Source organism: Colletotrichum jinshuiense, chromosome 9 (assembly GCF_051148585.1).
Source record: "Colletotrichum jinshuiense chromosome 9, complete sequence".
NCBI classification, from domain to species: Eukaryota; Fungi; Ascomycota; class Sordariomycetes; order Glomerellales; family Glomerellaceae; genus Colletotrichum; species Colletotrichum jinshuiense.
Genome location: NC_139316.1, coordinates 3,912,634 through 3,927,977, shown reverse-complemented (window position 1 = coordinate 3,927,977; position 15,344 = coordinate 3,912,634). Strand labels below are relative to the sequence as shown.

General features: G+C 49.7%; 3 protein-coding genes across 3 annotated transcripts; 1 reads left to right on the top strand and 2 right to left on the bottom strand.

Annotated features, from left to right (window-relative positions):
* Positions 1-300: 300 nt before the first annotated feature.
* EsH8_IX_001031 (uncharacterized protein) lies at positions 301-4,830 on the top strand (the record flags this gene model as incomplete). Its single annotated transcript, XM_083267367.1, has 8 exons — positions 301-329; positions 395-686; positions 763-976; positions 1,030-1,281; positions 1,343-1,528; positions 1,584-3,324; positions 3,422-4,143; positions 4,199-4,830. The coding sequence occupies 8 exons, from the start codon at positions 301-303 to the stop codon at positions 4,828-4,830; spliced, it is 4,068 nt and encodes a 1,355-aa protein (XP_083130932.1).
* Positions 4,831-6,432: 1,602 nt separating this feature from the next.
* Positions 6,433-7,110, bottom strand: EsH8_IX_001030 (uncharacterized protein; the record flags this gene model as incomplete). The annotated part of the gene is made up of 1 exon (XM_083267366.1): positions 6,433-7,110. The coding sequence occupies one exon, from the start codon at positions 7,108-7,110 to the stop codon at positions 6,433-6,435; it is 678 nt and encodes a 225-aa protein (XP_083130931.1).
* A 4,870-nt stretch (positions 7,111-11,980) lies between these two features.
* On the bottom strand, positions 11,981-14,029 carry EsH8_IX_001029 (amidase signature domain-containing protein; the record flags this gene model as incomplete). The annotated part of the gene is made up of 1 exon (XM_083267365.1): positions 11,981-14,029. One exon carries the CDS (start codon positions 14,027-14,029, stop codon positions 11,981-11,983), a length of 2,049 nt encoding a protein of 682 aa, XP_083130930.1.
* Positions 14,030-15,344: the final 1,315 nt, after the last annotated feature.

Below are 15,344 nucleotides of genomic sequence, written 5' to 3'. Positions count from 1 at the left end.
TCTGAGAGCGAACTGGCGGGACCTGTCATTAGGCAACCAGTACAAGCAGTAGGCATCCCGACCTGCATATGAATGATTGGACATGGTTGATTCTCGGCGACACAGGCAAGGGCTCAGCCAATGCCAGCGAATTCAAGGCTGTGCTCAACTCACACAGCCCCCCATTCAATACGGCGTGGGGGACAGGAACTGATAACAGTGGCTACATAAAGGTCGACGGCCTCCTGACGTGTGACGGCGCAGTTGTCACGTCTAGGCTACGATAGCGATAGCTATGCAACCAGTAGGAGACCGCCCACTATGACCCAGCCAAATTCCCCAGTGCTTAAGTAAGCCTCAAGAGGAGTTCCTTGGTATTGAGATGGCATGCTGACGTAGTCATAATCGTCTACAGCGGTACCGACTTGGTTCGGCTCTTCGAAGAGGCGCAGGCCGCTTTCCTGAAGTCGATCTCCGAAGAGGAAAAATCGGCCTTTTCAACATGCCGTTCGCCTGATGAATTTCTGCAATCGGCGCAGAAATTTGTGGTCCTAGCGAAGGGAAAGGGGAAGGGCAGGGTCGTAATGCGGAAAATCCAGACATTTGCCGACAAGCTCAGTCCCTTTTTCAAGATCATCGACATTTTCTGCTCAACCCACCCCGAATGGGCAAATATTGCGTGGGGAGCTCTGCGCCTCGTCTTGCAGGTGTGTATATCAAGTAATTTCTGCTGGTTTAATTCCGTGAATGCTCTGCATGACGATGCTTATTAACGGCCTGAAGCTTGCGAGCAATTTTGGCACATTTTTCGACACCCTCTGTGAGACCCTCGACCAGCTCGCGGCAGATTTTCCGCGATTTACCGAAGTCTACGACAGTCTTAGTCGTGGGGGCAGTCCTTTCTCCCAGAGACTACCCGAGGCACTGGTCAAGTTTTATGCTTGCATTTTCGACTTCTTCCACTCTATTTCTCGGGTGTTTACCAGGAAAGATGGGAGTAAGAATCTTAACCTGGACCATTATGATTATCTTATCTAATGCACTTGCCAGGACTTAAACGGACACCAGTCTACGTCGCGAGCATCATGTGGCAGCCATTCCATACCCGATTCCATGATGTCCTTAACAAGATGAAGTCATGTAAAAAGGTTGTTCAAAAAGAACTTGATCTGGCGTTTTTGGTTCTCATGGAAAGCAAGACGCGGGATGGCGCAATAAAGGTTGAAAAAGGCTTGCAGGATATCAACAAAATATACGAAGAGATTTTGGACATCAAGTCTAGTTTCGATGAGGCAGCGAAGGGTAAGTACGACTACGAAACATTCCATGTCCAAGTTCATACTGAACAGAATATTTGTCCCAGAGCAATTTGATCAGAAGCTAAATCTGTGGCTTTCACCCCCATCTTACAAATCTCCGCTCGAAAACGCCGCAGATGCAAAGCTGGAAGGAACCGCCGAATGGATTTTCAAAGAGCCAATATTTCAAACCTGGGACCGGAAGATAAATACGTCTTCGGAATCTGATGGCTCGATGCTCTGGGTACACGGTCAGAAAACTGCCCGCTTATATAACTTTTGGAAATATTCTAACGTCTCTTATAGGAAATCCAGGGTCAGGAAAGACGGTTTTGGCCGGTTCCGTTATTGACTTTCTTCTGGAGATCTCAGCCGAGGATCGGGCGGACGCCCGCGTGGTCTGCTATTTCTTCTTCGATGGGGTGGGACCGAGTCCAGGAACTCGGCTCGACGCGTATCGCGCATTCGCAACGCAACTCTACCGGCAGTGCCATAACCTCGAGCAAATCCGGGACATATTTGCGTTTGCGGCCCGCGGCCCCCAGGAACCCTCCTCCACAAACGAATTGCTCGACGTTCTCTGCCTATGCCTTTCTTTGCTCCCCAATGTCTACTTGATCGTGGACGGCGTGGATGAGTGCAAGGAAGACACACGGTTCGTCGTTGATATGTGTCGGCTCTGCGAGGTATCCAGAACTCGTGTTGCCCTGTTCAGTCGACCGACCGTCGCCGCGATGCGCCAGATCAAGTCTCCCATCCGGTCAATTTCGATGCGGGGGCCAAAGATGGACAGTGACATCGCCGTTTACTTTAGGCAAGAGCTCGGCAACCTCGCGGCATTGAACCTCCTCCCGCGGCATGTTGTGGATGGTAATCTTTCGGCGCTCGTGCGGCACCTGGGAAACCGTGCCGATGGCATGTTTCTGTGGGCGCGGCTGATGGTTGTGTATCTAAACTCGCCAGCTTTGACACCGAGGCAGAGACTGGCAATCCTCCAGCGCGAGACTCCAGAGGGTATTAGCGACCTATACGGTCGGATATTCAGCATTATCAAGAGCCAAGACAAGCCAAGTCAGCTGCTAGCCCGCCAGGTATTTATTTGGTGCACGCACGCCTACGATCAGCCAACAGCCCAGCAACTACGCGACATTGTCTTGAACCGCAACTTGGGCAGTGAACCGGACGACCTTCAGATGGATATTGACCACGCCGTCGTTATGTCTTGCCGCGGAATCATCGAGAGGAGGCCTGACGGGCGCTTCCGCTTCATCCACGCGACCGCTAAGGACTTCCTGGCTTCGCACATCATCATCTCACCGGCAGGCGTAAACTTCACGCCTTCTCCCTGGGAGGCGAGTTGCGAGATCACCGATGCCTGCTTGAGGTACCTCATCTTCGCCATTCCGTTACAGCCGCTTTCTGGGCATGTTGCCAAGTCTGCAGCCGTCGACGATTTAAGAGCCACATACCCGTTTTTAGAATACGCTTCGCTAAACTGGCCCTACCACCTGAGGGAATCGGCTGAAAAGGCCCTCGACGAATGGAGTCGGTCAACTCAAATCATGAGCATATGCGTCTGTCTTCAAAGACTAAAGAGGTTCCTCACCCTAAAGCATAACATCATGTTGTGGATAGAGTCATTCTACTCGTTCCCGCGGGGGCGAGCAGACGGGGAGTTTGGCGAAATGAGACCCTGTATTGGGGCATTGAAGGCTGCTGCTTCTGTACTTGAGCAGCTGTCCGCAACCTGTGCAGCCGTTTCTTCGGCCACTGGATCCCTTCCTCGTGACCTTGAAGAGTTTGCCAAGGATATTTTCGAATTGGACACAACGTGGCGCGTGGCTCTCCGGGGTCGCCCGCAGGAGATCTGGGGAGATGTCACCCTATTTACTCGGAGTCGTTTTCTGGTTACTACTTCAGCAGCCAGCGTGGAATGCCTATCGGCAGATGGGCCTTCGGAGAAAATGAAGGGAAAAGCGAGGTTCTCTGTCTCTGAAACATCGTCCGACGGGCAGCGGATGGCAGTCCTTAGTATTTGGCCATCAGAGTAAGTTCTAGCCTTCACGCCATCCAAACAATTCCTCGATGAGTCTTGTGTTCAACAAGACGTCGATGAAAGGAACTGGGACTAATTTCCATTGTAGGCCGTTTGAAATGTTTTGGACAAGGACCAAAGAGTTTCAGGCCGCCGTGGCCGAAAGATACCAGCAATATGACTTGCTCAACCTACCCGAAACCGAGCGCGATCAGATCCTGAGCTCGACGCTTAGCAGCGGCTGGAAAGCTACGTACGACATCTACAAAATTGGTGACAGTACCAACCGACTATGTACCATTACCATACCGCTCAAGAAAGACGATATAGCGATCCAGCTTCGCCAATCGCTCAGAGGTGGTTGGGGGTGGTGGAAGTCGAATTTTCCTCTGGCCATCAGCTCCAGCCTTTCAGTCATTTCCATACTTCGGTCAATCTATACCGCAAGATTGGAGCCTTCCTCTGACCGTCTTACTGTAACGTTGTCGGCTCCGGAAACCCTGAACGTTGGGTACATTGACCCGGATGCCTGTTACTGGTCTGAACGGCGACATTTCTTTGAATTACCATATTTGTACAACATCAAGATTGGCTGCGATGATAAGTTCGTTGTATTTCAAGATGAAGATCTTGGATTTCGGGCTTCAGGAGAATGTTCGATGACCGTTTTCAGTCTGCACATTCAACAAGGCGAGCCTAGAGTGCAATTTCTCAAGCGTCTGCCATACCGTTTGTCTATGGCAGGGGGTAATCTGTGCGTACTGCACAATCGTCATCCGAGACTTCTGTTCGCTGCCTCAGATAAACTGTACATGTGGGATTTGCAAGACGGTAAGTCGCGTGTTACATTATTCACTCACACACTTCTAACCTGAATCCCTCTCAGGGATAACACCACCAGTTGCGGCCCACGTGGTTCCTGATGATATCGACGGTGTCGGATTCTCAGACTGCGGCGAGTACTTCACGATTAAACGGCTTGGACATCCATGGCCTTCGGTTTTGCCACTTCCTCCAGTTTCAAGGGGAAAGCGTTCTCGGGAGCTCTATGGGGAAGAGTCTACTGAATTCGCTGTAGAGGAGGGGCGAAGTAAGAGGCAACGACACGACGAACTACAAACGACACAAGAATCAGCTGTTTTGATTTCAGAGACTCCTCGGATTACAACCTTGGGGGGAACACATACGCTTCTCTTGGACAAAGGTGCCACTAGCACCGGTGCTCAGAGTCTAGAACTTCGCAAGTGGCAAGGGAATTCCGATGACGTGGCGCGTCTACTCTCTCTCCCGGCGACAATCGATATGCGAGCAGCCCGGCCCTCCGTGTGGCTCCCGGGGTCGCATGAAGGAGAGGCCGTGGTCGTCCTTAACAGACAGCAGCCGTTTTCGTACGTTTCAGACGATAACTCAGACCAACAGCTTCCGATCCTGGTCCGGCGGGACATGAAGTCACTTGTCTTCTGCAAACAAAAATACATCGAAAATGGGGCCACTGGCCACTACTTACGTGATAATTGAGATAACGACGGGGAAAGAGAAAGAGTGAAGAACAAAAGCCAGCGACGTAAAATTTCAGAATACTAGTGGAATGAGCAGCGTGGAAACAATTCCATAATCCAAGGTTCAGAGTCTTATTGAGCCACTGTCGCAGCGCTTAGAGGCAGTAGTCCGGATACGGGGCTAGTATACTAGGTACCGATAAGTAAACTTAAGGCTCTATTTTGACTATAATCTTGCCGTATGGTACCAAAATCTGCCGGTGGATGTGAAATTCCACTCACCCAACTTTTTCTGTGACTTGGGTCAATGGATATTAATTGCATGCGATCAGCGTGTGTGGCATAGACACAGGTAGTTGAAGAAGCTATTGGCTAGATCCAAGGTGTTGTAATATGGGCTTTTCGATCGGGCATCCCCATAATTCACATATGCTTTCCTTGGAGTCTAAGAAAATCACCTTATATTTCTTCTACTTCACGAGTATCGAGGAGTATGTAACTCCATGAAAGTCCCACGGCGCGGAAACGTCACCCCATAAAAGCGTTTGCAACAGCAACGACAAAACTGATCTGGCCGAGGCCCACTGATTAGGCAGGGAACATGATGAAATGTCCGTACTTTAACAAGGGTTACCGAATCAGGCTAGTTTCCGACATTCTCTCCGTAAAGTGAACGGCAATAGTGTGGATCGAACCGTGCTGGATGTTCGTGAACTCACCAGGGATCATCCCAGGCCAACAACATCGAACAAACCAGCTCGTACGCTAGGTCTGAGTACCTCGTCACATTCCATCAAATACATTTGAGCTTCTCATAAGTAAAGCTAATAAATTTGAGCAATTGCCTGATGTAATCCAACTTAAATATTCCTGGTAGGATGTACATGGCATGGGAACCCAGCATCTCGGCATTTCACGCGTTGTCAATCTGGGAATCCATACTAGGCTCAGAAGTGATCTCAAGATTCAACAAAGCCAAGTGTGAAGGTCTCAAGATCAATATTCAACCACTCAAGTGATACCAGACGTCAAAAGACTTGACATGATAAGACATTTGTCGGGTTGAAAATTTCCGGGCCTGCGATACACCACTAGGCGCCTTCTCACAAAAATGTTTGGCAGATGGAGAAGTTGCCGACAAACTCTTCGGTTTTGGTGTCTTTTGTACAAACTAAGAAGTTTTGTTTCATTTCTGTGTTGAGCATGTGAATAGGATTGAAAAAAAAAAAAAAAAAAGGCCAATAGAAAGACTTGTGCGCGTGGTTTGGAAATGATTTTGTATTGCAAAGACGTACAAACAAGCTGAAGCGGCCACAAGAATATGTCATATTCTTCTTGTGGGACAATCTTCTGGATCACCCATTGGGTTTCTTGAATGGTAGTGGACTTTTGGATACTCCATGTAAAAGAGGGACGGCGTCTCCATAGACCAATAAGACTGGAACAGCACGAGAAGTAAAGCAGCTCGTGATAGCGCGATATGATCACATGCCAGTGCAGAATATTTGAAAAAAGAATGATTGCTTTTGGTCCCTTTCTATAATGTATATACATATATCGTAAATCTTCATGTTCATCATGTAATGGCATCCTGATGCATGCAACCTGTGCTTTTGCTCGTTCACTGAACGGCGACGGAAACCTTGCCAGTGCCGTAGGCAATGTTCTCGACGGGGGTGTTGGTCAACGCCTTGGTGATGCCGAGGCCACTAGGGCAAGCGGCCTGGTTGCTGACGGTCAGGTCGAGGTTGCAAACCTCATCGACACCCCAGGTGCAAGCAGAGTTCTGAATGTTGTAGAGAACGTGGTTCTTGGCGACGAAGCTGTCGGGCTGGGCGAGGCAAGAGGTGAGGTAGTTCATGCTGTTGGAGGCGGAGAGGGCCAGCTTGCCGTCCTTGAGCAGGTCCTTGCACTCGCTGGCGTCAACACTCTCCCAGTTCATGGCGACGCCACCACCCTCGGTAGGGGCCTCGGTGGCAGACTTGCCGGTGCTGAGGTAGTTCCAGGCGTCGTAGGAGATGTCGAAGGCGCCGCCCGACTGGTCGATGCGGAGAAGGTGGAGGCTGCGGTCGCCGTTGGTGACCTTGACACAGATGTCGTCACAGCCGACGGAGTTGGGCCAGTAGGCAACGCGGTTGGTGTTGATCTTGCAACCCAGAACGCCGATGGAAGAGGAGAACATGTCGTGGGGCGTGATGCTAGCGGAGCCGGACTTGCCGGCGTCACGGATAGGGATGGAGGCGGCCGAGACCAAGCTGGCCGAGGCAGCAAGGAAGGTGGTCAAAGTGATGGAGAACATCTTGGTTGAGGTTGAGGTGATGTTTGGAAAATTTCCGAAAATGATTGTGGTTTGCCGGGGCTAGTGTAGATCTCGTTGATCTGGGGTTGTGGGATACTTCTCGTAAAGGACGGGAAGAATGGTGGGCTTGCAAAGGAGTGAAGCGGCTGATTGAACTTTCAAAGGAGTGATGTCTAATCTGCGTGCTTTCGGGGCCGGCCGAGGGAAGTGAGTGTGGAAAGAGAGGAGACTCAAAGAGGGAATGTAATGATGGTGGTGATGATCAGAACAGGACCATCCTAGCTGATGGAACGGGAAGGTTATATACCAAATGCCATCCCTACAAGTGACGGGATGAAAACGCCAAATACTAGTCGGAAAGATGAGATGTCACTCACACGTGCTACCGGTCAGTGCCTTCGGCCCATCTGCGGCGGCCCACGTAGCAGCGCTCTGTCCCCACAGACGCCGCCGATGGCAATTGCGCGGGATTTGGGACCTTGATCCTTTGAGGAGCCAAGGGGGGCAAAGAGGACCGAAGGTGTGTGTGCCCTCGAGGCCAGACCCGCAGGGTAAGGGTCGGCGAGTCGGGTTCTCTGGTCAATCATGGGCTGCCATGAAATCTGACAGCTAGGTCGTGGAACCTTTGGAAACATCCCTCCACTCCCCCAAGCTGCCGTGCTGCGGCCAAAAGAAAAAGCAACACAAGCTTACTTCATCAAAGCCCTATCAGAAAGGGTAGGAAACGCCACGCTAGGCAAGGAAGGCCAGGAGTACACACCGATTTTGCAAGCCAAAGTACTGCCAAAGCCTGCCAAGGCCGGAGAAAACTCCACGAGGAAATATGGCCCAAATCCCAACAAGGAAAGGGGAATACGCCTTGCAAGGAAATGAAAATCGCTCATGGGTCGCCAAGGCACCCGAATTAGGTTTGATGACAGGAGCGGTCCAGGAACAAACCGCTGTTTGGCTCATGTCGAGGTCAGTCAAGGCTTCAAGGGGAGGGGAGGGCCAGGGGAAGGGACCAAGGGGGCGGTACTCCGGCACGACCACGGCTACGGGCCATGGCGGCACGGGAGTAGTGGGCGCTGTTCCTCTTGGAGACGACTTGAAGAGGGGCGGCATTTTTGCCGACTGCAAACGCAGGTACAACGCAGCGTGCGACATGGGCGTACCGCCGGACGGGAGAAGGAAACCAGTCAGACTGACAGGCTGGATAAAAACGACTGATGGGAACCCACCCCGCTACGCCACGCGGCTCCAGCCCTGACGCTTGACTCGGCGCGGAGGCGTGGACGAGGCACCCGCAAGGGCTGGACTGGCTTGGCCGAACCCGCCTCTGGCCAGTCGGAACTGGAGGATTGGAACCTAGAAACGAGCCACGAGTCCACGACGAGCGTAGCGCTGCAGTGATCGCCAGGGCGGTTTGTGCTAGTTTTTCACAAATGGTCCCACAAGGCTCCAAGCCCCGAACCAGCTTTCTTCTTTCCCTTGCCAAATTCTGGCATGTCTCCAGCACATCTGCAGGTTGCCCCGAGACTATAGGCCATGGCGCTCAGGAGTTGGAACTGTTGGCGGGCGTGTCCGCTTTGCCAACTCCCACCAGTTCCTCCTCGCTGGCAGGCGGGTACTGTGACGACCATTTGGCGTCATGTCGGCAACTGTTAGAGGGGTTAGAGGAGGCCCCCGCCATCCCGCCAAAAGTGCTTGCAGGTTGTACCCATCCAGCGGAGATGCCGTCATGTGCCAATCATAAAGTTGGTTTTGTGAGCCGGAAGAGGATAAATTGTTAGGAGCTACTTTTTTATGTAAGCCAAATGCCACGTCGGGGTAGGTACCCCGCGATGACTGCGAACCAGTATGCAACCGGCCGGAACATAGCATCGTTAGACCTTTCTCAACTTCTCAACAATGCCTTGTAGTGAGCAATCGCCTTCTTTCATGAGCAACAAAAGACCCGGGCCGAGTCTTCGTTCTGAGCGATTTTATGCCCGTGCCTAGCCCGATCGCGACGACATGCCGAAGTCCGATAGCGTGGGAAGTTCTAGGCCATTTCCATCTCGAGCCTCCCAACACCCGTGCATGCGCGGGCAACCCTCCGTTGAGGCGTCGCTCGCCATGATTCGGGGTGACTCGGCAACTGAAAGTACCTCATAAAAGGGCTTAGTCATAATTGTTAAGGGCTCGGCTCGGGTAAAACACTCTCCCGCCTAACCGACGAGCTGTCAGAATTCACTGTTGGGTCTTATGAGGCCCCAGAGCTTTCGAGCACCACTTTGCTGTCTAAGTTTCGGGAGCACACGGCCTGCTTTGAGGTCCCTAACCAAGCATCAACGTGTGAACAAGCATGAAAATTCACAACCTCAGCTTGAACTTATTTCCCTTTGAAATATGGCGTGATTGTGCTGTTGGTATTCCTGCAAGAAATACCGCGCAGGTTGTGTGAGGTGTACGTTTGCAAACTAGACTTGAATGTAAAAACTCGCAGCATACAATAGTTGAGGCCATTGAGCTCGTACATAATCCGACTGGGATGGGTGGCCAACTCAATCATAATCTTATCCACCGGGTCTCTTAAAAATTGTCCTATTCACTATGACTTGGGAACAAAATTTCATAATATTGATTATTCAGAATGAGTGAGTTTTGATTTCAATCTCAGCAGCATCAATCATTCCCATTTGAAACTCATTCTCAAATGTTGACCAATGCACATTCTTGCAACATGACCATGTCTTTGCATAGCACCGACCTCCTTTTCCCTGCTGTCAACCTGGCTTCAACGCCGTGATGCACATATTGAACATCGATTCACTTCGGAATCCATTTTAATGTTTGTGCAGTGTGAATAATAATTTGAGCCTGGTAGATGAGTTGTACAGTTTTAGTTGATACATGATTCACAATCATGCTGTCATGCCTATGAAATCTACGGCGATATATTCAATTCTTTGCATTGCTCCTCGCTTCGGATCACTTGGTCCGATATACTTCATACCTGAGCGACGTGGTCTTCCGCTCTCGCTAGTATAAGGCAGTATTTGTTCGATTAGCACTACATTTTGGTTAGTCACATAACTCTTGCGGTTGGCAGAATTTCACCTACACAGATAACCTATCGAAGTTTGTTAGCTAATCCTTAGTTTAGTGCATAGGTTAAATGGCTCACCGATCCCGTAGCTCCCTTCCAATTGCATGACCTTCCCAGCATATCCGCCAAGGTGCAACCTTCCCTTACGTGAGGGAAAGCCTCAGGGAACTGATTCACGTTCGTCGTCGATGGCAAGGAGCCCTAAAGCTCTGTTAATCATGTCTTCTCGTATATTAGGCGGTGTATTTTCACGTACGCAATAGTACTTGGCGTTACTGTTTTGCTCGCAAGCAGCACTGTTGAAATCCGCCGGCTTGGACCACCCGTCATTCGTGTACCACGGCAGAGCAAACGCCGTAGGCAGGAAACAGAAAAGTGCCAACTTCATCTTGCAAAAATCTAAAACAAGGAGAACTTATTGATCAGATCTTGGAATAGAATGTGCTTCTTTCGTGGTATGGGTGTAGCAGCAATATATTCAGTGTCAAATGGCAGAAGCTGGTGAACGATTCATGCGTAGTATAATCAACACCAGGACCCGCTAACACGAAAACAAACCCCTGATGCACGGCATAATGACTCGAACTCAATTTCTCGATACCGTGTTGTCTATACATAGTAAACAGCGTGTTCATGTTTAAGGAAATGTTGATCTACGCCTTTGCGGGGGTGTAGGTGATTGCCTGATTGCCCATCCCGGCCAAGTGGGGTGAACATCTGGGGTTTCCTAGCTTTCCGATCAAGCGTCTTCAATTTTCAACCTTAGCGGTGAACAGAACCAATCACTCCGCCATCGAGGCTATGAACCGGAATGTGGCTAAGAGATGCCCTCCCGTCAAGACAGGGGTTTAGGTCAACCTCGGTAGAAACATTAGATGAAACGGTGGAAATGATTGAGTCCTCAGTACCATGACGGAATGCCTAGTCATTTTGGCCAAAACTTCAGATATGACTTAATTGGATCTGAATATTAAATGTCGTTCCATAAAAAGCCACAGGCGGTTTTTGGCCAATGTGAATGTGGTCACAGGTCAGAAAAGGTAATGAAGGCCCCGAAAGTGCAGGTGGAAAAGAAAACGAAACCCTGGTTTGGGCTTGTTCATCGAGAATGGAGAACCGCGCCACTTGATAATTCACCGGTTCTCAGCAAGTAAAAAACTAACAGAAGCTACGGTTCCAATTCCCTTAATCTCTGCGCTGCAGTCTCAATATATTCCGGTATATTTAAATCTACTACCAAGCTGTTTAAAAAAAAACGTGTTTGACATGTAAAGGACATACGATTCAACTGTATGCAAATCGATCATTATATTTGTAGGTATCACAGGATACCCATACGGGTGATAAATTGAACGAAGAGCAAAACTGGTACTGTATTCTGTTGATTGTAGATGTAGAAGGAAGAAAGTAGAGGTAGGCAGCGGAAGCAGCAGTTGTGAAGATATCGCCGTTGACAGCCCGGAGGTAGAATCTCCGGGCCCGACTGCAACAGTATTCGTATCCTACCCATAGACTTGAATGGAAAATGATTTACAGCACATTCATCGAAGAAAATTTAAGAAGGGAGCTTAGAAAATTTTGCCCAGAGCCAGATTATTAAAGTAGACATTTGCCTTTTAGGTTTGAAGTACGTCGTGAAACTATCCTAAATGTGAAGACTCTAGCATGTCACATAATGTATCAGGCCTCTTGTCAATGTGTCAGCAGGGATCCGAGTGTCTTTTTAGTAATGGTAGAACTAATTGCGACTACAGGAAAAAGTACTTTCCGTATCTCAATTATACATGCAACTGTTTTATTTTAATCGACCATGATCAAGCGCCCTGCAGATCCACCACTTGAAGCCTGAGCAAGAATCACAATCATAAACTGATCTCGCGCAAGCTTTCCGGGAGCCAAATATGCCTCTTCAATCTTCGCTCGTTGCAACCTTCCACTCCATTTCCAATCGTGGCCATCCAAGGTCACAGGACTGGACAAGTCCCCATTGGTATAGACCTGAACGCCTTCAACCGTAATAGGCGTGTTATTACTCTTGACTGATCCCCGAACCGTAACGTTACGGCTCTCTGAGACTTTGTCTGAGGTGATTTCCACATCTACCTGCGTGACAACCAACTCGAGTCGTTCACTTCGCTTGGATGTACATTGCTCCAGGTCGATTATATCAGTGCGCAGACGAGGTGTTCGGGAAGGTTTCTCTCTGCGTTGTGTGGAGGCCTCATACGCATAGGCGTACCGGAAAAGGTCGCTGTCGCTCCATGCCTTCCCAGCAAATGTCAGACCGACGGGAATATTCTTGTCAGCCAGATTCCCCATGGGGACGGTAATTGCCGGAATACCGAGGTGTTTCAGCGCCCGGTTGCCATTGGAATATTTCACACCATCCTGCAGGGTGTGTGCCATGGATGCTCTGTTGTCTTCCGAATCTGCGCGCCCAACATCACCATTTGTCGGGAATACAATGACATCAAACCCATTACTATCCATCCATTCTTCCAAGTCTCTCTTGCGAGCATTTTCAAGAGCAAGCAACGAATCCGCACAGCCGGGGAGGTCGTAGATAGTGTTGGGTCGATTGCGGATGAAGTCGATCATCTCCGCATACCGCACATGGTTTTGCTGCTCTGTGTGTTCTGCTCTGTTATCCATTGGCGCAAAGTCCGGGTTGATCTGGCGGTGGTCTACGCCCTCTAGGCGAGCGCAGTTGGGATCGTTGTTATACCGTAGGAAGTCGTCCCAGGCAGTGGCAATCATCTGGCAGCGCTCAGTATCCATCCAAGTGCTCGGAATTCCAGGGATATTCGCCGCCTGTCCGGGGAAAAGCTTCTTGGAGTAGTTCTCGACCAAAGGGAAGTCGGTTTCTGTTATTTTTGCGCCAAGTGCCTCCAGATCAAATCGGGCTTGCTCCCAAAGCCGCTGAGTGGCTTCGGTGCAGACCACAGAGTAGCCAGAAGATGTCTGCTTTCCGATGTAGCATTTCGGCACTGCGATGTGCTTGCCTTTCAACGCATCCAGATCCATTAAGGATGAGAAGTCGCGAGGCCGGATCTCGGAGCATGAAGGAATAGAGACAAAGTTTTGTTCACGCCAGAAGTCTCCTCTTGACTGCGCGTCCTCGGCAACAATAACGTTCAAGAGAGCCAACATGTCGACAACGGTCTTTGTATGAGGCGCAACGACATCACACGTCGGATATAACGGCCATTGGCCGCGAGAAGGAATGACACCTCTCGACGGCGAGTAGCCGACTAATGCGTTGTGCGATGCCGGCGCTCGGCCAGACGAGACAGTCTCACCACCGAGACCAATAGGAGCAAAAGATGACGTCGTAGCTACCCCGGAACCGTACGACGAACCGGACGCGAAGCTCGTGCATAGGTACTCGGGGTCGTATGGACTGCTCGAACGGCCGTACAGGCCTCGTTGACTTCCTCCGTCGGCCATAGGAGGCATATTGGTCTTTCCAATGAGTACTGCGCCAGCATTGCGCAGGAGCTCTACAACAGCGGCATCAGATGATGCGACAAGGTCTTCGAATGCCGGAGATGCAGAAGCGACCGTAAGACCAGCTACCTGATAACTGTCTTTGACCGTGAATGGAATGCCTTCCAAGGGTCTCGGGGGGCGACCGGAAGCCCGAAAGTCGTCTGAAGCTTGCGCTTCATCAAAGACGTGCGGGTTGAGGATGCAGATGGAGTTCAAGGAGGGCCCACGATAGTCGTATTTGCCGATGCGATGAAGAAACCTTGCTACGAGATCCACGCTCGTAAACTTAGTCGTAGACAGAGCATGCTGTAGTTGGCTGATGGTTGCATTGGTGATATCCAGGGTCTGTGTGATCGCCATACTGATATGTGGTTGGGGCGAAAGGCCAAGAAACAGCGGCTTGCTTAAGATACAACTCGTCGAACAATTCACGGATAACAAGATCACGACTAGAAAAGAGATTCTAAATAATTTTCATCGACACTGCTGCTTTATATCGTATTTTCCGTTCACCTCCGCGACTTCTCTATCCAACGATGCAATGCTTTAGGAGGGAATGTCGAGCCGGGAGTCCAAACGCGAAGGTCGAACCGAACAGGGAATGTCGAGCCGAAATTGTTAGCTGAACGTTCAAAAAAGGGCATATGACAAGACCTGATTCGCTCTCGCTAATGCTGAACGCTAGCTACATTATTTCCCGGCCGTCATTCCAACACTAATAATCTGCCGATAATCGGACAACTAGTTTGCTACTTGCTTGACCTTCCGTAAAAATGGCGCTTTGTTGCTGTTTTATTTGCCATGCACATCTTTCTGTTGCAGTAGAACAGCAAGTCCGTATTGAATCAGATCCCCAGGCCAGCAACACTAGCACGGTTGTGTCATCAAATGTCTTTGCACCTTTGTGGCTTGAGGCGCGATTTGATTTAGAGCATTTCGAAATATTGCAGATGCCCTAAGTTGAGAAATCCATTTTGAGAATGGGAAGAGGTTGAAGCCCTGTTCAGTTCAATTTGACACCAGCATGAAGTCCTCAAAGCCAAGTATTAGCAAGTAATAAACACACTGTATTCAGAGCATATTGGCAATAGTTAACAGACAGTTTAGTGGCTACGTTGGTAGAAACTAGATGGTGTCTATTAGATAAGGCCTGATCAGGCTCACACTAATCGAATACTCATCTTCTTGAGCAGTATGAGGAGAACCAAGCGATTGTCTTGGTTGTTCAGTGGTCACCATCGTTGGTAGTGCGGGCGTAAAGCAGTAGATAGAGGTCGTCTGAAGGATACAGGGAATGAATTTTAGAGCCAGTGTGTGTCAACGGTGAGGTCGGACCAGGCCCACCCTGTTCTGGCATGTCATAAAACACTTGCCGACGACTAAGGAGAAATAGATTAGTTTCTGCAGTCAAAGCTGACAATGGCCCTGCCACATACATAATTATTGGGCTGCGTGTGTTGAACCTTGCACCTTTACTTGAACTACAATACCAATGGTAGAGCTGCTTGTGAAACTACGACATCGAGATTTATATCGTATGAATAAGAAAGTAAGATAAAGTTAATATAGATTCGCCAACCAGGGCAATTCCACAACCGGACTGTTTTTAGTTATCAGGAATGAATCCGGAAGGGAAGCAGATGTAACCCGTATTATCGACTTTTGAATCTCGACA